General features: G+C 41.2%; 1 protein-coding gene across 1 annotated transcript in view; it reads right to left on the bottom strand.

The window, feature by feature from the left end:
• snphb (syntaphilin b) overlaps positions 1-23462 on the bottom strand; it is a 37030-nt gene extending 13568 nt beyond the window's left edge. Inside the window, exons 1-2 of the mRNA XM_050063842.1 lie at positions 23272-23462; positions 7898-8030 (exon numbers count right to left, since the gene is read on the bottom strand). Coding sequence (XP_049919799.1) covers positions 7898-7947 — 50 coding nt within the window. The 5' untranslated portion in view covers positions 7948-8030; positions 23272-23462. The remainder of the gene's footprint in view (positions 1-7897; positions 8031-23271) is intronic.
• Positions 23463-25649: the final 2187 nt, after the last annotated feature.

The following is a 25649-nucleotide window of genomic DNA, read 5'->3' as shown; positions in this document are numbered from 1 at the left end:
TGAGATGACTGGTCAAAACACATAAAAATCACTTGACACACAATTAGTATAAGTGGATTTTTGGCAATATGCAGTCAAACCATTTATTCTTCTGATAAGCAGCCAATATTAATGCCAAAGAGGCTCTCCATATTATTAAAGTAGTGACTGTGTAAAACTGGACCACAGACGTAAATCAATGCATCCTATTGTACACATTAGGTTTAAAACATACAGTCTGTATACTGCATTACTGCAGCATTTGCATTGCAGAGTAAGAACATTTAGTCTGAGGGTTAAAGGAACACACGTCCCTACAAACCTTTTGTATATCAATTACTCGCCCCATGTTATGTGGATTTCATGAGGAAAACTTTTTTTCTCGCATGCCTCCATGGTAAACAAAGAATCCAAAAACTGAGAAAATTCTTTATGAGTTAAAGTAAAAGGAGTCCATGCTTAACAACAGCAAACTATATCAAAACAGCTGTTTACAAACTCTCACAGAACACGTGCGGTACACTCTAGGTCTCATTTATCCAGTCATATGTTCAGTACTTCCCAATCAGACAGCCCTTTACGACGGGGAACTGAACTAAAGGTGAATCTTACCTATGATCTCTTCAAAGCCAGATCACATTGACAAAGACAGTAAGTTTACTAGGGTTAGGAAACACGATACAATATCATCACAATATTTTAGTCACGATACAATATTAGTTCAATTGAAATATATTGCGAAAGTACTGTAATAACATATATTGCAATATATTGTGATTTACTGCCTTTTTTTCAACTGTAAATATCTCAAAGGAAAACTATGTTAACATCTGTTTTATGTAAGTTACAGTAAGTTAAGTTGAAGCTTTCAATCTATTAATCTCACTTCAGCACTTTTTTTGGCAGCAAAATGTATCTAGTGGACTGAAAAAGCCATTATATTTTTTTTCGTAGGCTACCTAAAGTGTAATTTGTTCTTGCCATATTAATAATTTATAAAACAAAGAATCAATACTTGCTACTGTGTGATGATATGATACTGTCACACACAAATATCGCAATACGATGCTGTATCTATTTTTTCCCCCCACCCCTACATTATACCTCGCTGAACATGGCAACTTACTACTTTAAAACACCAAGGTCACACAATAACACAGACTTGTGCTGTGTCTCAAATCACATACTTCCGTTAGTACACTTCCATGTAGTATACTATGTGCACTGTGTACTTATTGGTGTAGTGCGCGAATTTCGACAGGGTAGTGTTGTCTCAAACCAAACACGGCTGTTGTGCACTCACCGGAAATGACGACCGCAAATTAGCTAGTTAGCAAACTAGCATTAGCATTCGCGTTATCGTTCACGGTACCAAATCATCACTGACTGCTAAATTAACCCAACAAACATACTGCTGGCTTATATCCGACAACAGTATAGTGGTGCTTAGTGCAAAAAACACATGTATTTGTACAACGCAGCGACGTTCACGGTCGCACAGTCCCCAGCTGCCATTTCCAGTTTGAAATAAGGTCCCTCCCCTTCTGCTACGTAGCCAAGATGGCGACCATTGAGGGTGAGAAGTGTCCGTAGTTCCACACTGAACTTCTTGACCGTTTTGAGTGCACCATCCGGGTACTCATAGTGCACTGCATTTTTCCATACTTCTCAGTGTGAATGCACTTATGCACTCAAAATATTAAGTGTAAGTATAGAAGTACACGATTTGAGACACAGCATAATTGATCAAGGCAGCGATAGACCAACAGCTCCAATGTTCAGCAAGGTAAAATTACTGTTTTTGTTTTCAATGGAGTCTGACTTTGAAGAGCATAAGTTTCACTTTCAGTTCAGTTTCCTGTCATAAAAGGCTGTCTGTTTGGAAAGTACTGAACATATGACTGGATAAATGAGACTTGGATTATACTGCACAAGTTGTGTTAAAGTTTGTAAATGAATAGTTTTAAAAGCGAAACCTATTGACGTCATTTCATCAAGAGTTTTTGGATTTTTCATTCACTGGAGGTATGCAAGAAAAACAAATGTTTCTTCACAAATTCAATGTAACACTGGGGGAGTAACTGATATACAAATGGTAATTTGGGGGGTGAAATCTCAATAACATGGTCTTATGCCTACTGCTTGCTGTAAACAGGCCACAGAGGTCATGTAGATGTAAGAGAAACACATCAATATACTCAATAAAGTGTGTTCAGGTTGCTTTTCACAGGTCAATGTGTAAGAGAACACTGACTGCCTCTAATTTAAGTCCATCTTATTGTCAGTAATACCACAGCTCCTCCATCAGGATCATTAGAGCTAAATGACAAAAAGTACAAGAACAAACTGGAATAAAATGCTGACTCATCCATGACACCAACAGAGAGGGAGAAAGAACGAGAGGTGAGTAAGAGTTCAGGGTACCACTTTCTAATATGGCATGGGCCTTTTAGGCTGTTTATCATTATGTTATTAACGCTAAAAAATATTTTATAATTCTTTACTTACAAAAACTTTTGGGTTGCCAGGTTGTGAAAGGTATGGAGTATCTTGCTAATAAGCCAAGTGGTCTGCAGAGATATACCATTAATAACAGTAAGTTGTTAATAACTTTAATTCACGTGCTCTGCAGCACTTCCTGAAGGTCAGAGATCAGAATGTCCATCGGTGGCTTCTACTTGATGAACTAAAAAGGTAAAAAGAGGAGGGGGATAAACACCAGCCAGGGAGATTTTTCACATCCTGGCAGCCCTATGTTTGTACTTTTAAATGGTTAAAAACAGATCTACAAAGCTTTAGTAAATTATTTGTTAACTATTTATCATGCAGTTGTCTACAACTCATAACCATTGCCAACAGGCACATATAAGAAAGTGGTACTGAGTTGGATAAGAGTTCTTACAACAGCTGTTTGAGTTGGAAGAAAGCTGTTCTTAGAAAATGTTCAGTTTAGAAATAATTACATCACACACACATAAACAGGGCAAACACAGTGTGCCTTTACACACAAATCTAAATAAAAAGGTAATGTAACAGTTTAATTTGTAGCTACATAACTGAGCTACAAAAAATAACAGACACTCAAGAAAAGGCTGATGAAAGAAAGAGAAAATGTGAATAGGAACGATATATTAATACACTTGCAGGATAAGTGCAATCACTTGTAGGAATGTTGCTGAAAGTTAACTTACAACTACAAACACCCCTACTGAAGACGAAGATTCATATACTGACTTTCAGCAAGGAGAAGGACTTTTCTGAGGAGAGTGGTATCACTGTTTCATGACACACTCAGCTGTAGAAGTGAGTGAAAAGCCGTTGAAATGATGATGATATAGCGTAGTTCTATGACACTTGCTGTTTGAGATATAAGACAGTGATACAATTCAAACTGCAGAGAATATAAACATATTATGTGGGGGCTTTATATGTACAGACAAACAAGTTACTAAGTCATAATGATATTTACCAAAAAGCACTTAAAGTAAATGCTAGCAAGCCGCTCACGTGGTTAAAAAATCAAATGTTTATACAGTGGCATGCAAAAATTTGGGCACCCCTGGTCAAAATTTCTTTTATTGTAAATAGTTAAGTGAGTAGAAAATGAACTGATCTCCAAAAGGCATGCAGTTAAGGATGAATATTATTTTTGTTTTGTACAATTTTAGAGTGGAAAAAAGGAAAGAAGCATCATGCAAAAGTTTGGGCAAGTCAAGACATTTGAGCTCTCTGACAACTTTTACCAGGGTCTCAGACCTTAATCAGCTTGTTAGGGGCTATGGCTTGTTCACAATTACCATTAGGAAAGGCTGGGTGAAAATAGAACTTTTTTGAGGTAGTGAGCAAAGGTATGTTTGGAGAAAAAAGTGTGCAGAACATCACACCATCTGTGGAAAAGCTGAAGATGAAGAGAGGCTGGCTTCTACAACAGGACAATGATCCTAAATACACCTCGAAATCCACAATGGACTACCTCATGAGGAGCAAGCTGAAAGTTTTGCCATGGCCCTCACAGTCCCCCGACCTAAATATCATTAAAAATCTGTGGACAGACCACAAAAGAGCAGTGCATGCAAGACAGCCCAAGAATCTCACAGAGTTAGAAGCCTTTTGCAGGATGAATGGGTGAAAATCACTCATACAAGAACTGAAAGGCTTTTCACTGGATACAAAAAGCATTTAGAAGCTGTGATACTTCCCAATGGTGGTGCTACAAAGCATTGACCATGCAGGGTGCCCAAAGTTTTACCTCAGGCCCTTTTCTTTTTTCATTATTTTGAAACTGGAAAAGATTGAAATAAAATGTAATCTTGCTTAAAATATTGGAGAAATGTGTCACCTTTAACTTCATGCCTTTTGTTAAAGATTGGAGATCAGTTCATTATTTCTTTACTATTCACAGCAAATGAAATTTTGATCAGGGGTGCCCAAACTTTTGCATCCCACTGTACAATTAGTAACAGCAGGCAACTTCACTCATCTGCATGACATATCCTCATGTTTTATAATACCTATATTTGTGCTGCTTCTTGCATATATTGTGCAGTATTGTCAATTACATCAGAAAAGCCCCTGTGGACTGTGGAGCATATCACCAAAAGAAACATGGAATCCTCTCATCCACTGTCCAATTCCCTTTTCAACGGTGCCATTCCATTGTTCTGTCAGTCCATAAATTTGAAGCCCAAATAGTCCAAAAAATGTCCCACTGGATTGAAAGGAAATTGTGTCTGATAGCCCATTATCCTGAAAACAACCGCACATTGTTTGGAAGGGACAGTTCTCTGAAAATATGCCCCAAACCCTCCCAAATGGAAGCACATGGCTAATTATTATGCAAAATGGCATCATCAGAGCTTCCTACTATGGCAAGACATGACCCTAACCCCTAACCCTACTCTCCCTCTGACTGGCTTACCCTGATGTTCTTACCCTAACCCTAACCAATTCATCTACCAGCCAGATTGAGTCTTTGCATAAAGTGCTCTGAACAGGAGGTGGCTGTACTACCAGGACTTCTAATGCCTAAATCTAACCAACCCAAGCAACAGCAACGAGGACTAGCCAGAGGCAGAGTCGCCATAGTAGGAAGGTTCGATTACTTCATTCTGCATGATGTTCTACTAACCCTAACCAATCTCACTCTTCATGCCTAAACCTGACCAACCCAACCAATGAAGGAAACAAGTGCTAGCCAATCAGAGGCAGAGTAGCCATAGTGGGCAGGGCTGCCATTCTGCGTAATAATTAGCCATGTGCGTCTGTTTGGGAGATAGCTATTTCAAGGAAAATGCAAGTCGGAGCAATAGGTGTTTGTTTTCAGGATACCAGACTGTCGGAAAAATGGCCTTTGGGTCCAATGGGATATTTTTTATTGAGGTTTGAGAATTGTGAGCCACCCCCCTCTCAACAACAATCTTTGCTACCTTATAGGTCCTCCTTACAGGTGGGCAAAAGTAGTTATTTCTGTAATATAACCTGATCTTAGGTAACAATATGAACAATATCAAGCAGCTTGTGCAACTGAAATGACTCTGTACATCATTGGAGGTGCTGTAAAATCAAAGTTCCGATTTATTATTGCTGCAGTTGTGGTTGATACAGACCCAAATCATCACTGTGGCAAAACTACGTTTTTTCTGTTGTTGTAAGTTTGAGAGGACTTCTTTATTTGTGGAGAACATGTGTTCTCTTTTTCACTGTGCACAATGGCAGTCACAAAAAAATTTTTTTCACCAAACTGTATCTGCAATTACCTTATTGTCATCAGTAATGTCCGTCCTCCCACAGAACGGCAACTCCCAAATATCAGCAGGGATAGGAGTCATTTTCAAAGTTAGTAACTTGATTAAATGGTAATATTCCTAGTCACAAAAGTAGGACCAGGGTTACATCACTCTAAGATTTTTGGCCAGGACTGAGTACCTGCTCTGAGACACTTGATAAACACAACCAGGCCCATCACACTGCAATATGCAATGACGGAGGTAAAAGGAATACTTTACCCACAAGATCATTTTTTGTACATCAATTTCTAGGGATGTCCCGATCCGATCGGCACCGATCACGTTAGTTTTACAAAATCGGAATCGGTAATAAAAGATCGAGATTAAAACAACAACAATGGCCAGGTTTTTCATCTATGTTGTTCACCTCCAGACACTGAGGTACCTCCAGACACACCCGCTGGTGCTATCGGCCAGTGGGATGGCTCAATCGGCTGAGCCCAGGTAGACCGGCCCCTACATTATGCCGCTCCTGGCAGTATGGCGAGAGTCGCCGGCGAGTGAGAAATGAACCAGAAGTCCTCTGCGTACTCGGCCTACCATGGCATTTCACACCGCTCAAAGTCCGCGAAATAGGTGCACTTCCCTGTGGAATATCATCCATCCGGCCACCGGCCTCACATCAGAAATTCAGCCACGGATATCAAGGGATCCTATGGAGCCTCCACGCCCGAAACAACGCTGGAGCGTTACGGCATTCACCCACGGTCCCGTGAGTTGGCAAAAGCCGGGGGTTACTTTCCATTTCATTATTCCTTATTTGGAACCTTAGGACCGGGTTGATTTATTGTTTTGAAACTGAACTGAGTCACAGCAAACAGTGGATTTTCTTTACCTCCTTGGTTGCGGGAAAACCTGGGGTGGAGTTTCCTTTTGTTTAGCGAAATGTGTGGATTGAACTGAATTGAACTGTGAACTGTGAACTGTGTGTTATTTGGAAATCCCGGAGTGGAGTTTTTTGTTTGAACTGGATTGAACTGACTGAACGGAGCAGAACATTTCTTTTCTTTGGTGGAAAAAATATATACTTTCTTGAAACTGATTACTGTTGTATTTATATTTTTGAAAATTGAGTATAATTCTTGTGTTCTACAGAAACCAGGTAAAAACAATTTAATTTTGGTGTTAAAGGACCTGTTTTATAGGTTTTATGGTTTCTTTGTGGGGTTTGACTGAGTAAAAGAAAAATACTTGTTTCATGTGTCAAACCGCTACAAAAGATATAGGCCTGTTTTGTTTGTTGAAGACAAGAAGAAGATATTGAATTTGTTTACATTTTGTGCTGCTGAACCACAGATAAGCTTTTTGGATACTATTTAAATAAAAAACAAACCTTATGGGACAACTTGGATGCATTTTTTTTTCTTTCTTCATGCTTTGCAAAGTATTGGATTGGACTCGGTATTGGACTCAGTTTCAAAATAAAGGACTCGTATCGGATCGGATGCAAATAAAATGTGATCGGGACATCCCTATCAATTTCCCATCTGTATTATGTCAAATTTGTAAAGAAAATTTTGTTTTTGTCACGTGTCTAGGGTGAACGAAGAATCCAAAACCTGATTCTGCATAAGCAATCTCATGCACAGATGAGCTGTGCACCTGGAAAAGCGTGTGTGATTGAACTCTGTTCAATGGGATGCACGAACAGAGTTCAAACACACACGCTTGCCCAGGCACGCTACTCGCACATGGAAGTGTTTTGAATAGCGCAGATTTTTGCAAAAATGCATGTGTTTGGAAATACTGAGCGTACAAGTGGATAAGTGGGACTTGGATTGTACTGCAAGAGTTTGTAAACGGAGGCTCTGATTTTGTTTTGTTGTTGGTAAACGTGGCCCCCTATGACTTTAATTCATCAAGGATTTCCCCTTTTTTGGATTCTTCGTTCACTGTGGAAGCACACAAGAAAAACAGCATTTTCTTCATGAATTCAACGCAACACAAGGGAAGTAATAAATGATGACAAATGTAACAAATTATATTTTGATGATTATGTTATTATACATTAAGTATTCCTTTAAAACCTTTCTTCTCTAGAGATACTTCTTGTGGCTATCCTGTAGCTATCTTACTGAATATCCTAACACTGACATCGTAAAACAAGTAACGTGTCCTTATTGGCTACCTACCGGCGAGAGCCCAGCGCAGACCTCCGATTGGCTGGAGCAGGGGCAGACATGGGGCCAGACAGACCTCTTGCGCAACCTTTTGCTTCTTTTGTCCTCAACTGGTCTCTCTGTTCTTCAGCTCAACACTGAGAGGCTGGAGGGAAACAGAGACATGACCAGTGAGTGACCACACACACACACACACACACACACACAAATAAGGAATGAGTTTTGCTGACTGCCCCTGCGTTCAATGCCTCAGCATGCAGCATGGTGCTGCTGACTCAAGCTGACACTTACTTGGCAAAGACAGGACATCAGGGCTCAGCAGCCAATCACCTCTCAGCCATTCGGGAGAACTACCCAGTCATCACTCATTTGCCTCATCTCAGGCGAAATACCAGTGAGAGTAGCTGAACTGAGCAAAGTGAAGTGACATTTGCATCTGCATCTGTATGTGAGGACACACATCTGTGTGCTTCGTTTGTTCATGTGTGTGACCTCATGTGAGGGTTCCCATTTGCCGCTTTGAGCACTCAGACACACACATGGCTGTGTGGATGCAGGGAGATGAGGACAGATTGTCTCATAAACATTTCATCATTATCCCTATCAGTGAGATAACACAGCTTATTCTGGAATTATGAAGCTGGAAAGGCCAAATGTAAATATGTTCTGTCACAGCCATGGTATTCATGGTGTATGTAATGAAGTCTTGCCAGTATCTGTTGGGAGACAGAGAGGCACATTGAGAGTGAGAGACAGAGATAGAAGGAAAAAGCACATGGAGGGGAAGAGAGGAGGATAATTTGCATCAATAATACATCACACAAACAACTTAGTGTGCCCCTAAGTGCCAGGTTTGTGTATGTGTGTAAATGTGAGGCGCCTGCTGTAAGTCACCTTCCTGCTGTAACACCTCCACATGCTGTGTTGTTTCTCTGCCATAGACTTGGGCCAGTGTAAAAATTGTCAAACTGGTTTGATATTGAGCCAGACAACAGACCAGACCGTTGTACCGAATTATACCACTATTTCAGCTTTTTTTGAGAGACTAACTCTAGTATGTCTTGTCACACCAAAAAACACAAGAACCTCCTGGTAAACACACACAACATGCACCATTCGCCCCTCTACTGAAATTTGATCTCCATTAATTAGTAAGTTTGTTAAACAGAGTATTATTTGAATCACATTGTCATTGTTTATTACAATTGCAATACAAGTTGAATTTAGTGTCAGTACAGGTTACTGATGCAGGCTACTTTTTAATTTGCCAGAATGTGTCGTAATGAGAAATGTTGGTTCAGCCGGTTTGCATAAAAAAATCTAACTGGTTAAAGCTTGTACACCAGACCAGATCAGCAAAACCTGAAACTGCTGAAACTATCACAATACCCTGACATAAGTACATATAACAGGTAATCTGAATAATCATGCTACTCTGGCTTCACCGTGCTCCTGATGGTATTTGCAACAATCCACTGGGCCTGAAGAAAAACAACCAATCACAGCTAAGGAATGTCTAAAGCCCTTTCTACACAGAGATCACGTTATAGGGCCGCCACAAAGTCCATCTTTATGCCATCTTTGCATTTTTACACAGAACCAAACAATGGCCACTCCAGTGTGTGACTTCAGACAACGTGCTGACATGCATCCCTGTTAAATGGTGGCTGATCTCGTCCTCTGCTGGGAGAGTAGCTCCCAGACCTCATTGTTTTATTTTCGGACATTTTTGGCTGTTGTTCTTCGTCTTTGAGTTAGCCACTAGCTGCTACCAGCTACTTTTTAAATACCCCACGGTGGGTCATACACATAACATGTTGTCAAAACATCACAACTGTCCTGTTGGCTGTCCATTTTACATACATTGTTTTAGCGCTGTTACTACCTCTGATGCTGGCTTAAATGGGGGATAACTCTGTGCCCCCATTCTGCGATTGTGCCTTGGCGTGAAATTCCCACCTTGAAGAGGCAGCATAAAAGGGGCTTAGCACTGCTCGTGCTCACACTGAATACACAGCTTGCCTCCCCCGCACATGCTCTTATTCGGTCAAGTCACTCATATTTTGGTTTTGAATCCTTTCAGGTACCAAAGCTCTCTCTACCTTGGAAAATCTCCTCCGATGTTTACTTATTTCTTTTTAGCTTGCTTTTCATTGTGGGTCTTCCCCTGTTTACTTGTCTTTACCGTTTCCACTATTGTTGGCTGTGCAGCAAGGGCACGAGCAGTGATTGACAACTGTGTTAGAGACACCTCCTGGCTCTGACTGGTTATTTTTGTTAGTAGATTTTTGCAAATGCCATTAGGAGCGCTACGAGGAGGCAGAGGAACATGATTTTTTTCACATATTATCTGCCTCATGTACTACTGTCAGGACATATCAACAGTTTCAGCAAGTATTACATAAAGTATTTCTTTAATAATAATCACCACCTGTATCTTGAAGTGAAGTGGATTATATTATCTGTGATATTTATATATATATATATATATATATATATATATATATATATATTATATATTTTATTAAGTGTCACTTCACTCACAGTACTTAGTTATTTGACCACCATGTGCTGTTCAAAAAGCCTGACAAAGAACGAGACACAGTGTCCACGGTTTGCATGCCTCTCCTTACATGAGGGCAGGTTCAAGTCATATTAACTGAGGTTTAAATGAGCCATGTATTTACAATGTTATCTACAGTAGATTTACATTTTTTAAAAATAAAAGTTTAGATAAAAACAATGAAAGTTTTGTCGAGGGGCCAAATATTTTTGTTGAAGGGCTGGATCATAGTTGTAGAGACAGCTGATTAAAATTCTGCACGTCATAACCTCTCAACCACAACACACAGATTCATTGAGTGACTTATTTTTGAGAGAAACATTTCTACACTTGGACAATATATGATTTTTTGGGGGGCTGAAGTGGCCAATATTTTAACGAACATTTGTGTGAAATCCAATCAAAATATATTAGAAAAATTAGTATTACTGCCTCGTGGTTGAACGCCTCCGTGAGCCTGTCAATTGCAGTTACAGCTTATATCCATGTCTGTCCAGACTCAAACGTTGCCATGACAGTAGGCAATGCTTTAAATATGGATGTTGCTGCAAAGAAGCAAGAAATTCTGTAACATGGATGCTTCACACACATCCTCAACCCAGCAGCACAGAACATCTATACAACCCTAACCCTAAGATGGACACCCAAGATTAGTGTCACCATCAGTATCTGACCAAATGTCTCCCCTTCTGTTCCTGAATTATGATGCTGAGTCATGGCCAGAAACGTGTTTCTGCAGAACATTATGATGTCGCAGTGAAGCTGACGTTTGACCTTTTGGACTTAGAATGTCATCACTTCATCATTTTATTTTTTTTCATGATTACCTTCATGACCAAATCATACTTGGTGAGGTCACAGTGACCTTTGACCACCAAAATCTAATCAATTCATTGTTGGGTGCAAGTGGACATTAGTGCCAAATTTAAAGAAACGCCCTTGAGCTGTTCTTGAAATATTGCGTTTATGAGAATGAGACAAACTCGAAAACATAATGCCTCGGGCCACGGCTGTTGCCGGCGTAGAGACATAAAAATCAAGGCAAAAGGCTTCACACAGCCAACAAATGTAACACTGACCAGTCACTCAGTGAATGCACAATGACACAAGCTGGCTCAAATACATCACAGCCCACATTAAGAAAACACTCTCGCTGTGTTTTTAACAAACCGTGTCTTAATGAAAAATAAATAATAACAAAAATCTGTTATTACCATTGGCTGTGACACTGCAGATGTCACACTGGGTCAAAGCACCACCTGCTCGCTCTCTTACTACATCTCCCCGTACAATCCTCTTGCATTAATATGCATGGGGAAACACACACACACACATGAATGCACACATGAAGACACACATGTCAGACAGGGTTGAGTGCTGCACATTTTGTTCAGCTTGCGTGTGTTTAGTTAAATCCAGAGTAAAAAGGCCTAATTCCACCAAATCCTGTTTAATCAATGTTTTTTTTTTCAATTCCAATTAATTATCAATCTGCTTAATCCATTTATAAAAAGGTGATGTAACAAACTGTCTCAATAGTGAATCAAAGAGATGAAGATGAAACACAGGATGCAGGAAAAATGAATGGGAACAAGCCTGCAGCCATTACTTAAATTTGATTGTCTGCTGGGACTGTTTAGATCAGAGCTACAGGCAACAGATTGATGACTGATAGATATCCTTCACGTGCATTCACTTAAGGAAAAAAAGGACAGAATAAGATCAGTCATGTCTATTTGTCACTGAGATTTAATGTACAAATGACATAAGTATGACTTGGACAAAAAGTGTATAAATATTCATTGTCAATTGTGTAACATAGTTATCATAATATTGTAATACTCTGCAGAGTGTGACATTGGCCCGAGAAGGCAGCATGATCTCCAGCTCTGGCTGCTGTCATAACAGATGAAACCACATCACGGCACATCATACAGGATTTATTAAGTTACATAACACCATCCCCAACCACGAACAGCCCGAGTGAGGTAGACACACGCAAGCAGCTTCTCTGCTGACGAGACGGAAACACAGACGTAGAGAAAAGAGATCGGCAGTGAGAGAGGGGTTGAAGAAGGGGAGAGGAAGGAGAGGAGAAGGGAAAGCCAATGAGATGAAAGGAAGAGGCGGCACGTGTCAGGGACCTTGTGAGGGTGAGGAAGTGGAGAAAGACAGGAGGAGTAGGAGTAGATGAGGAAAGGATGTTTGATGGATAGAGAACACCACTTTGTCAAGTGTGATAATCTGGACGCACACGGAACTGTGAAAAGACATGACTTTACACACACACACACACAAACGAACACACAGTCATTGTTCGTCCCCCTGTGTATCTGCAGCAGAGGAGACACTGCGGTTTCTCTCATGAAAGACAGTGTGCCCTTGCTATCCATGATGATTTGACCTTGACTAATCTTAGTGTATTTCAAAAACAACTGTTCTGCACAGCTGGAGCATGGAGGTCCATATACTGGCTGCTGAAAGTAGACAAACAGTGACAGAGTTGACAGGACTAAACAAAACACAACGCGAGAAAAGAGTTTGATGCAGAGACTCAAAGGGTTAATAAAGCCCCCCCCCCTCATCAGGACAGAGCAGACTGCAGTGGTAATGCAACTCACGACTTGCACCCCATAGGTTGAGCAGAGTGGGAGAGGGAGGGGGTGTGTATCTGTGTGTGGGAAAGTGTGACTCACTCCCACCAGCGACACTCTAGAGCCTGCTTGAAATCTCTGTGCGTTCCCAGCCGACAAATGCTAGCAAACAGAGGTTTACAGACTGTTAGACAGCCCCGGGGTCGATAACACTGAGTCACTGCTGTTAATGCAGGAGATCCTTTCAACACTGAGTGTGTATATGGCTGTGTGCTGCTGAGTGTTGCTCATCCAAAGCCCCTTTGGTCCTTTCTAACACTTTTCCTGTCTGGGCACTGATCAGTGAGAGGCACTGAATCACGGAAGAAAATGCGATGTTTTCTACCTGCTGTGTGTGTTATCTGTGTCTCCATGTCTGTGTTCATGTTGTGTCGTGCAGAGATGATCACTGTGCTGAGTCAGTGTGCTGTGCTGAGTTGTACATCAGCATGTACCTCGCTGACCATTTGCTGTCACCATTCATTGTTTACAGTTTTACATAACGAAGATGCTGACATGTCACTTTCCTTTTACTGCTCCATTACAATAAACGTAATCTGCAGGGCTGTGAGATGTTTTGGTGCATAGTGTTACTTTTTCTAGCCGAAGAAACTATACTATTAAAATTGTACTGATAACATTACAGATATCAACCTCAAAGTATTTTATGTCAGATTTTGAAGGAATAGCGGGATATTTTTGAAACTACACTATAATATACTACAATAGCATGCTCATGTCTGTAAACAAAATATGAAGCTAGACCGAGGAGATGGTTAGCTTAGTTTAGCTTAAGATTTGAGGCAGGGTGGAAATATCTAGCCTGGCTCTGTCCAAAATTTAAAAATCTGCTTTAAGTCCAGATGAAACAGCATTTTGAGATCTAGCTTTAGTATAAGGTTGTATTTCCAAGTGAAACAAGATAGGCAGGTGGAACATACAGTTGCATGCAAAGGTTTGGGCACCTGTGGTCAAAATTTCTTCAACTGAATGGTTAAAGGGATAGTGCACCCAAAAATGAAAATTCAGCCATCATCTACTCACCCATATGCCGAGGGAGGCTCAGGTGAAGTTTTAGAGTCCTCACAACACTTGCGGAGATCCAAGGGGAGAGGGGGTAGCAACACAACTCCACCTAATGGAGGCTGACGGCGCCCCAGAATAAAACGTCCAAAAACAAACACATAATTGAAACCACAAAATATCTCCATACTGCTCGTCCATTGTGATCCAACTGTCCTGAAGCCCCGGCATAAAAAGTTGTTTGGAAAAACGTCATTTGAACTCTGTTTTTAGCCTCACTGTAGCCTGTAGCTTTAACGCCTCTCTGTACACCGCATTAGGTGGAGTTTTCCTGCTACCCCCTCTCCCTTGATCTCTGCATGTGTTGTGAGGACTCTAAAACTTCACCTGAGCCTCCATTGGCATATGGGTGAGTAGATAATGGCTGAATTTTTTGGGTGCACTATCCCTTTAAGTAAGTAGGCGATGAACTGATTTCCGAAAGGCATTAAGTTAAAGGTGACACATTTCTTCAATATTTTAAGCAAAATTACTTTTTAATAGTAATTCTTTACAGTTTCAAAATAACAAAAATTGAAAAGGGCCTGAAGCAAACATTTGGGCACCCTGCATGATCAGTACTTAGCACCCACTTTGGCAAGTATCACAGCTTCTAAACACTTTTTGTAACCAGCTAAGAGTCTTTCAATTCTTGTTTGGTGGATTTTCACGCATTCTTCATTGCAAAAGGCTTCTAGCTCTGTGAGATTCTTGGGCTGTCTTGCATGCACTGCTCTTTTGAGGTCTATCCACAGATTTTAAACAATGTTCAGGTCGGGGGACTGTGAGGGCCATGGCAAAACCTTCAGCATGTCCCTCTTGAGGTAGTCCATTGTGGATTTCGAGGTGTGTTTAGGATCATTGTCCTGTTGTAGAAGCCATCCTCTCTTCATCTTCAGCTTTTTTACAGATGACGTGATGTTCAGGCAAAAACCCTTGTTGTGTTCGCATCAAACTAGAAAGACAGACCGCCATGCCACCACGCTTTGGCGAAATCAAACTTTAGGATGCTATACCACACTCACAATTAAATACAATTCTTAGTAACAGAACTTAACAGTTGATAAATCAGTTGACAGAAAAAATAATTTAATTTTGATAAACCAATATAGTCCAGTCAAACCAACATTAACACAGCACAACTGGTTGGCCCTAATTCACGTCCCCTGTCTTCCTAGCTGGTTAGCTTGGATGCCAAATCCAAAAAGTAAAAGCATCTGAATAAAATAGAGAATTTAGTAGTGTGTGGACACATTTGTTTGCTTTCACTGCCAGCTCAGCAAAGTTAAAGTACCAAATAATCATAAATAGTGCCCTGCAGAGTAACCATCTTGTGGTGAAATATGAATGAATGCTCATTTAGACTATTAGTATAGGCTCATTCAGACTTTATAGGCTGTTTTACCTTCATTAAAAGCCTCAAATATGTTTTGCGGCTCCACACATATTTCTTTTAAATCATTTTTGATAAAAAATGGCTCTTTTGATAGTAAAGGTTCATGCAGGCTTATCTCTATTCCTGTACACAACGTCTTTAAATCCATAAGTTGAGAAGCTTTCATCTGATTTAAATAATACATCTGTGAGCTGAATGCAGCGCTGCAACCCTCCAAGGCAGAGATGCTCTATCTGACTAAATGATGATGATGACTCATTCTCTTATCCTGATAGGCTGTACAGTCAGCAGCTTCTATTAGCATCTGCCTGGGAAATACTCACAACTGTGCGAGAATAAGATGAGGTTAAAAGTTTAATTGTGGAACTGACATATTCTATAGTATATGGTGTGTGAAAAGTTTAGGTGAAATGAAATCATTAAAAGAAATGAAAAAGCACTGGAGCTTGTGTTGGTGACCATGTTTGTTCGTTAGCTGTTGCCAGGTTTGGTCCCTGTGGTTCACAGCAGGACACGTGGGACTCCTCTGTTTCATATCAAACACAGAGGTCAGTAAGTTACAGATAAAAGCTGCATCTACTGTATTTAATGCCAGTGCTAGACTTAGCACATTCAGCGATGTGCTAAATGAACAACTTTTCTAACAAACAACAACAGTAACCAATGCAACCTGCAATCATGTGACCAATGTGCTTACGGGAGTGAACAAGGAGGCAGTCCCAAGCGGTCTTGTAAGGGGGCAGGTTGGGGTGGTGGATTGGTCACAAAAACGCAGACTTTTCCCCAGGACATTCCCCTGGAGTCGTGTCAACTTAGAGTCATTTTAAGGTGCATCCTCACCATGTTTCTTTCCCTAAGCCTAACCACAGTGACATTATTTGCCTAAACCTAAAAAAACTCATCCGTGTTTCTTTTCCAAAACATAACCTCTGTAACTTTACATTGTTATATATCGTACGCTAAGGATGTAATGTTGTTCATGAGGCACTAATTCGTAGGATATCATACAAATAGTTCTAAAGAATACGCTCAACAAAACACAGAGAGAGAGGAAGAGAAGTTGGAAGGTGGACCATTGTAGGCAATGCTTCTATCAGTTATTAGCCTTACAAACAGTAGTGACCTGGATGTAACTCCAGTTCTGAGCCTTCTTACTACAAGCCAAGCTGGCCCCAGTCCTGTGTGGCTGAGATTCCACAGTGATTCGAGCTGCAGGGGCGAGGGTTTTATATATCCTAACTGGGCGCTGATTAAAAAAGATCTCCCCCAACACACACACACACACACACACACACACACACACACCTGCACCTGCACACAAAATACTAGGATCCTTAAAACTAAAGCATCTAACTGGAATTCAGCCTTCTTTTTTTTTTTTTAAAGATATTTTTTGCCTTTAATGGACAGGACAGTTAAGTGTGAAAGGGGGAGAGAGAGAGGGGATGACATGCAGCAAAGGGCCACAGGCTGGACTCGAACCCGGGCCGCTGCGGCAACAGCCTTGTACATGGGGTGCCTGCTCTACCACTAAGCCACTGACGCCCCAGAATTCAGCCTTCTGTTAGAAGATTTATTGTGTCTACTACTCACAAGCTTTTTTTTGTGGTAGTGACCGCAGACTAAGCCCTTATAAATATATTATCATGGATCTTTTATCAATACTGACAGGAGCAAAGTGTTTCACTCATTGTTTTCTCGCTCACTGTTTCACTCACAAATTGGCTTTAGGCCACTTGAAACTCTGTGACACATAACATCAGTCTAACTAGCATCACACTAAACACTACTCTTTGATCGCAATACTGGGTAGTCTTTAATGTGTTACCATCAGAAACAAACTGTTTATTATTCCACACCCCTCCACCTCTGTCAGTGTGTCACCAAAAAAAACATCCCCTGAAAGTTGTTGTGTCTTGTCATGTCATTACAGACTGCATTATAAAAGGGTGCCGGTGATCAGCACATCTGGGTCATGCTGTTCTGTGCATTATCATGTTCATTGTGTTTCCATTAATATACCCTCAAAGTCTACAATGTATTCTGTTCTGCTTTTGTGTCCTAAGGCTGCCTGAAAGCAGCAGGAATAGAGCGATGGCCTCCAGTTTGTTTTTTTCCTGGTCCCAGTGATCAGCACATCTGGGTGATGTTAGCATATGTTGGATGTGTTTCCATTCTCATCCCCAAAAACTTCGGAGCAATGCTGGCACACAGTCCCGTTTTTATTAACAACTCTTTCTCCACTGCTGCTGACCGGCACACTGGGAACCAGCAGGTGGGTCTTCCAGCTCCATAATATTAATTGGCACTTGCCATAGTAACTGACTCGCACATCATTCCATATGTTGTGCTAACCTCAACATTTGTTTGTTGTGTTTCATATCACAGGCCCACAAATACTGATCCATAACTCATAATTACCAGACTTTGATCCTCTGCCTGACCCTCCCTGTGTCCAAGGATATTCATTTATTTAAAAAGGTTATTTAATAATTTTATATCATCACCCTATTATTAATATCAGCAGGGGATTTTAATACAAAGTGGTAACCACTGTATGTGAATGCATGAATGGGTCCGACCTGCAGCACTGGATTTGAAATGAACTGTAATAAACTGGAGCTTCTGTGCTTTGATTAGCTGCTGTGAACAACATGACCCTCATCCATTTAAAATGAACATTAGTTCTTCTGAGCTCATTTTGGTGAAAGTAACACAAAAGTAGTGCCTTTGCAACTCTATTTGCCAACTGCTACCATTTCAAGTGGACTGTGTACGTAGTGCTCACACTAATCAAACTGGACTTCGTGGTCAAGTTCACTGAGATCCAGGCCCAGGTCCTTGATGTGAAAAGCCTGGTCCTAATCCTTAACGCCTTTTCTTTTGTAAAAACCAAACATACTATTTAAAAATGCTTCCAATAAAGCAAGAATTTAATTTTATTTTTGTGTGTCATGCACCTGATTGTGATCTACCAAGCCAGACTGGGCTCATTATTGCCCCCTGAGGTCAGAGGGCAGGAAACACCCACTGCAACTGTGGCTACTGAGATCTCCAGTGTAGCAGGTGTTTATCCCCCATCAGCCACAAGGGGCAAATAAAGAGCCAACTCAAAAGCAAAGCAGTAGCAATGCCAGGCAGACTGCGTCTTTATAGTACTGTCCCCTGCCAGGATGACAGAATCCAAGCTGCCACATAGAGCCAAGTGGTAGTATTTGAGCTCCAGTTGCTCACTGAGTCCTAAAATTTCAGTGAGTTTCACTGTGGATGAACTGTATGCAGCGCATGTTGTGTTTGCACATTTGTCAAGCAACCAAACTGGCTTTCAGTAAGCATTATAAAGTCAGGTTAAAGCACATAAACATACTCACTTCCTACACTGGGCCACTCCGACTGCTTTACAGCAGTTCCTGTGCAGTGCATGCTGGTATATGCAGACACTGACCCTAAGACAGCCTTCACCGCAGTTACTCCAAAGTGGCTGCACTGATGGAAAACATAAACCAGAGCAGACTGGCAAGCAGCACATTTAGCAGCGACAATTTCCGTCTTTGTTGCTCTGTGGACATGCATGTAGTTCAGAATGAAAGCGCATAAGTGTGAAGTGAAGTATCACTAGAGAAGAGTCAAGTACATACTCACGCATCCATCAAATGTCTCCTCAGTTAAGGCAGGATGGAAATAACATTCAGTAAAGAGCACAAGCTGTGACTTTTGGTTTTCACAGCGCACACAGATCAGGTCCATCCTGCAGAGTCACCCCACTGCTGCAGAGGATGCAGACTAGCTTAGCTAAGATCCAGCAGAGCACAGCAATAAAATAAAGCACAGCTCTTACTGGACCATCAATCAAAGCTTAACGCAGAGGTTGAGGGTGAAAAGAGGGAGGAGAATGTGATATAGACAATTTTACTAAAACTTCAATTATTAACCAGGGTTTTGGCCAAGTTTGACATTAAGCCTGTCAAAAGGTTTCTTTCACACTTTTCTTACATCACATTCTCACAGGATTTGAATAAGATTTAGCCGTCATTTGGCTGCAAGTTCTGGGTAAAAAGCACATGGCGTCATTATAACTTCTGAGGGACTATCTGTGTTTAATCAGGTCAAATGCTCAAAATATCTTACACCATGGGTTTTTCGTTAGTAAGCCAAGCAGCAGCGATTAAAAGCATGCCAGAGTGCTGCAGCCTAAGTGATCAGGCTAATAGTCTGTGTGGACTATTTTTCTCAGAGGCAAGACAAGCAAAGAGCATTGAGAAAAACAGGAAATCAATATTGACAGTCACGTTAATGCCATGTGGGAGGAGACTCAGGACCACACACATTCATCTCTTTCACTCTCTCTGTCGACATCAGGCTCCATTCATGATGTGGGTACAATCACAGATTATGAGAGCAAGTTTAATCTCTCTCTGTATGTTAAAAATAGCATTATATACTTATGACATGGCTAGCAGTTGTCTTTTTACACAGTAAGCGGACATGGAGCAGCATTTGCATTCAAAGTCATGTGTCTGTCTACTGGACAAATAAAAGGTCAATATTTACTCTCTTTTTTGCTCTGTTTTGGTCTCCACCACCTCCTGAGAATATTATGTTTCTTTAGCTGCAAGCGAGTCACTAACATTGACTGTCTGTCTGTTGTTTGGTGTTGGGTATTATACAGTGTATTCATCAGAGGTTTTTTTTTGTTGCTGAAAACAGCTGGATGTGGGGTTGATAAAGAAGACTGAACCTCGACAGTCAAGCTGCGGACTGTTAAACAAAAACAATGATCTCAAAGACACTAAAGTCACAAGAGTGCCCTCTATCACATGACATTAATATAAAGTATTGAATAATGCAGCTTTGAGAGTGACAAATAAAAGAGAAATATTTGGGGGTTAAATTTGAGAAAAGCTTAAAGCAGCTATAACCAATTATGTTTACATTAACGGTGGATCACATGACTGCATCCATGTGAGAGGATTTGCTCTCTCTGCAGTTCCCCTTGGCTCCATAGACCTTTATAGCAGCTCATTGTCACTGGTCCGTAACTTGTCTTGATTAAGTTTTAACTTTCTCATCATCAGCGTTGTTTGCAGCTGCAGCAGGCAGCTGTTTTAGTGAAAAAGTACACTGAACACTACCAGTTCAGCACTGAACAGACAGACAGACACAGTTTGCAACTAGCTGGTGAACATATCTCTTTGGTAACATAGCAGATAAAAAGTCAGATATTTCCCTATGGAGTTGGTGGAGACCAAAACAGAGGTAAAAGGTGAATATTGAACATTAATCACAAACAAACAAACAAAATGAGAAACTTGTGTGCAACCACAGAACCCATTTTTATTCAGATATTTTGAGGTGAGAGTTCAAGGGACCCCTTTAAAAATGGCCACACCAGTTGTAGGGTTGCAATGGTATGAGATTTTCCGGTATAACCATCTCAGAAAATATTGTGGTTTCGCAGTATCACGTTATTGCAGAATTCATATTATAATCAGTCAGAATGACACTTAATGAAGCAAAAATTGAAGAGTTATTGTTGTTTGAATAAACATTTTATCACTATAATTGAAACTTGAAATCATTTTGTTGTAAAAAGTCTCCCCTTTAAAAATGACTGAAAAATGACCGTCCAGCTGCTTTTTTTTTTTTTAACCAACATTGTAGATAAGCAAATGTACACAGTATGATAACTGTCAACTTTCATATCATGGTATACCTTGAAACCGGTATAGCGCTGCAACCCTAACCAGTTGTTCCCTTTTTTGCTTTAACTTTTATTTAGCCCCTTCCTGACAGGCTATATTGACATGGTCTGTTTCTTTAAAGGGGAACTAGCCCCAAAAGTCTGGAAACCAGTGTCTTCCATGATGTTTTACTAAACTATCTCATTAAGCTTACTACTATTTTCAGATGTCTGGGGTCGTCTACACTTGTACTTTCCCCCACATCTACTCAGCTATTAGCAACTGAGATGAAAAGTTCCAGCTGACACTGGGTGAGAGGCGAGGTACACCTGGACAGGTCACAAGACAATCACAAGGATGACACATAAAGACAGACAGACATTTACACTCACAATCACACCTCTGGTGATTATGTTTTTGGACTATGAGAGTATACGGGAGCACCTATACAGGAAACACATGGCCACAGCCAGCAACAGCCACTAAGATGGAAATACTCTTTCCTCTCCTGCAGTAAAAGCTACCAGGGAGTTCAATGGTGTGATTAGCACTATAAGTGGAGATGGACGCCATTCACTGCAAACAAGAGGAATGAAAAACAACATGCAGGAGCCTTTGGCGATTTTGCACAAATAAAGACCTGAAATGAACTGTTGCATGTGGTCCTGTGAGAGAACTGCTGCGGTGTTACACTGTTACAGATCAATAGTTGTGTTTGTGCTTAGAATTATCACAGGAGAAAAAAAAGGCAAAATTAGAGATTTTCCCACCATGGGTGCATCTGAGCAAACACCATGCTGTGAAAACGACTGCCAAGTCACCATGACGACGGTCAGTCCGCCACTAGTGTGTAACGTGTGCAGGAGGAGAGCTGCCATTGGCTGAGAGTGCTGAGGAACAGGATGGAGGAGCCTGCTGCTGACAAGATGGCCATGCTGCAAAGGACAAAAGTGACCTGTCCTTAAGGACAGTAAACAAGTGACTCAAAAGCATTCCTTTAATGCTGGATGGCTCGCTCCTACATTGGAGTGGGGTGGGAGGACTTTCATGTGTCTCTGCCCAGGGGCCCACTGTCTCAAAGTCTGTCTATGTTCACACACTCATTCAAGAGTGCCTGCTTCTATGTGGTGCCCTTTGTTGTATACAAATGCCAAATTCGGACAACATTTGAGCATTTTTGGGTACCAGAGAAGTAAATTATAAGAGCATCAAAGCATTTGTTTTTTTGCCAAGGTTGTTCAGGGAGCTCTGACAGAATCTCGCTCACTCAGCTCTACTCTATATCCATTCATTCCTGAGTGAACACTGTGTTGTTACAGTAAGGAATATGGTTTTTCTAGTTAACATGTGCAGGAGAAATGGAAGTCAATGAACAGTGAGCTAACCCCATACAGCCTTCCAGGAAATCAGATAAAGCGTTGATATTATTGCAGTAATTCAGTGGCAACATTTGAAAGGCTCACAAAAAGAGCTGAGCCTGTATTAACTGTCAGGTGGGACCTGCGTTCCTGAAAAACAGAAATGCTGCAAGGTCAAACTGCAGCGCTGTGCAACCTGTCACGACTTCCCTGCCTACAAACATGGATGTCACTTACTTTGGGTTTAAGACACAGTGAGCTGATTCGCAAAGCAGGGCCGGGGGGAGAATTCAGGGACGTCTCCATTCACCGTAAAAAGTACAATTAAATATCATGTTATGACGCTGACGCCGGTGGACAACATGCATCTGACGCCCTAAGGCCCTGGGGGAGTTACACGCTCAAACATTGGGCGCACAGGATGACAAGACGCGCAAACATCTGCCGGAGCGCACTGCGCAGCATCCCTCCATCAGCTGCAGCAAAATAAACAGACAGAGCAGAAAACAGCTCGGCTCCAAATAAACACAAAGCTCCACACATTTCCTGCACGGTTACTCCATAATGTATCATACTCTGTTTCCTTGCTGCACCACACTCTCTGTACTCCCGAGGAGCACCCTTCGCAGAATGACAGTTCTGCCGCGGCCAATAGCACTGACGGTTTCAATGACAAGCCCAGGCCTCGCTTACCTGTGCCCCCTTTCCCGTGTAGCGCCGTTAGTCCTTTCGCGGCTCCATCGTCTCGGTTTGCATTGTTTCCCTGCGCTTCTCTGCCAAGAGCTCCGCTGGATGGAGCGGTGATCCTGGCACACACACCCGGGGAGAGGGAGAGGAGAGGAGAAGGGGGCTGGGCCAGGGGGATGCAGGAGGTGCGCTGGATGGCTGCCGCGTGAGGATGGACACAAGGGTATAAGGATGGAAGCATCTGCGTCACGTTACGTTGGATTGTTTGTTAAAGGGAAACACACCGCGGTGAAGTCAGCTTTAAATGTGACAGACATTCACTCAGCGGCATCTTGCTACAGTTTCATCCCAATGTTGACAGTAGGAGGACGGATAGCTCATCTCTTGGCCCTCCGTTTAAATGCAGGGGCTTGCGTCAGGGAGCATCAATATATGACTGTTAAGTAAATAAATAAATAAAGCAAACCCAAAACAAACAAACAAACAAACAAACAAAGAACAAACAAACAGAACACAGTGTCACTACTTATTACCGACAGGTATGCATGTCTTTCTTAACCCTTTAACGTTCTAAGGACAAAGGGATGGAAAAAATATCCATTGCATTTTTATTTCCTTGAGACTATAATAACAAAAAGCAATGTTTTCTTTTTTTAAACAGACCCTGTAGTTAAAAAAATAAATAAAAATCCTCTACCAAACTGTAGATTTGGTTGAGCATGGCTTTAGACGGAAAGAAAAAAATTCACTTCTTCTGAAATTATTTCATTATATGTATACATACATACATACATATCTATATCTATATCTATCTATCTATCTATCTATATATATATATATATTCATCCATTTTCTAACCGCTTATCCTCTTGAGGGTCACGGGGGGGCTGGAGCCTATCCCTGCTGACATTGGGCAAGAGGCAGGGTACACCCTGGACAGGTCACCAGACGAGCTCAGCTTCTCTACCTTTAACATAAAAGTCCAAATCAATCATTTGGTAGGACAAGTTTTTTTTTAAAAAGATTTGACCTTCATCAGACTTTTATTTTTTGTATAAAGTTACATAAATCTGTTCAGTAAAACCTCTGAAACTATAACATGTCGAATAAACACACTACCTTTCAAAATCTCGCCACACAGAGCCCTAATGTCTGCAGTGACTTTTTTGTCACTGACTCCCTGTAGGAGGCGAACTGACAGCCAAACTATTTAAAGACACAGCGACATCTAGTGGATTGTTTTTGTAGCATTGTATGCCTAAACCGAATGGTAGAGATAGCTCAATCAGGTTGGGTTAAATTCAACACATTTGTCATTAACATACAGTAACTCAAAATGTGCTCTACCATATGGTTGAGCAGGACATTAAATTGTTGATACCACAGTGAAAAAACATGTGTTCCCTGCAGGACAGAAAAAGACTCAAGTCTATTGATAATCAATTTATTGTGTAGGCATGAATGGTCAGAATGTTTGCAGGTGAGGTTGGGAACTGACACATATGTGGGAATGAGCGACGCTGACCGCAGCTTCACAGTCTCGTTGTGGTGGCGATGTTTGAGTCATGCGACTATGGGAAAGTTTGTTTATTACCTAATGTTAGCTTTGTACTTCTGGTAATGCAGTTACGCCTCAAGTATCATAAGAGTGGTGTTAATTTGTGAAGATAATCTTGTTGAACAAAATGTGTACGTATTAAACTTGCCACAGAGACTTATTTTCTGCAATAATCCAAAAATCCAATGTTTGTCAAGGGAACCAGGGCGACGCTAGTCTACGAATAAATGTCATCCCTGCAACAGTGTAAGAAGAAGAGGGAGGTAGAAGACAGACCAAATAGGAGCGAGGGACATATTAAAAGAGACAAACAGTTCAAATACAGTTTAAAGACCTACAGCAAATCTTTACAAACCTACAGACCTTTTCAGTCAAATCTTGCTGTGAGAGATGATGGCCTCTCCACTGAATTACAACATCTGTTGTTCTTGCTGCTTCCTCAGGGTGTGACAGGGCACTAGGGCTGGATTTGGGCTTTAGATCGGGGCAGGCTCAAATTTACAAAAGAGGTGGAAGGCAATAAAATAATGACACAGAAGTCTTCAAAGCAGTGCTGGCCTAATTAATAAGACCTCCTCTGATCCCACAAAACACCCCTCAGGTCTTTGTGCGCACACCCAGTAGGTTAGTGACTGTGACAGCACGTCTCCAGAAAGAGAGAACCAGAGAGAACAGGAAGTTAGTTGATTGGAGCTTCAGGGGCAGAAAACCCATTTGGTTTTTAGGAGCCTCCAATACGAATAATATACAAACTTTCTACAACCAGGACATCCAAACTGATAGGGACCTCATTCTATCACATTCACCAGTCAAAGTGGTGGTGCTG

The sequence above is a fragment of the Epinephelus moara genome, chromosome 16 (assembly GCF_006386435.1).
Source record: "Epinephelus moara isolate mb chromosome 16, YSFRI_EMoa_1.0, whole genome shotgun sequence".
Lineage (NCBI taxonomy): Eukaryota > Metazoa > Chordata > Actinopteri > Perciformes > Serranidae > Epinephelus > Epinephelus moara.
This window is presented reverse-complemented; position numbering and strand designations above follow the sequence as displayed.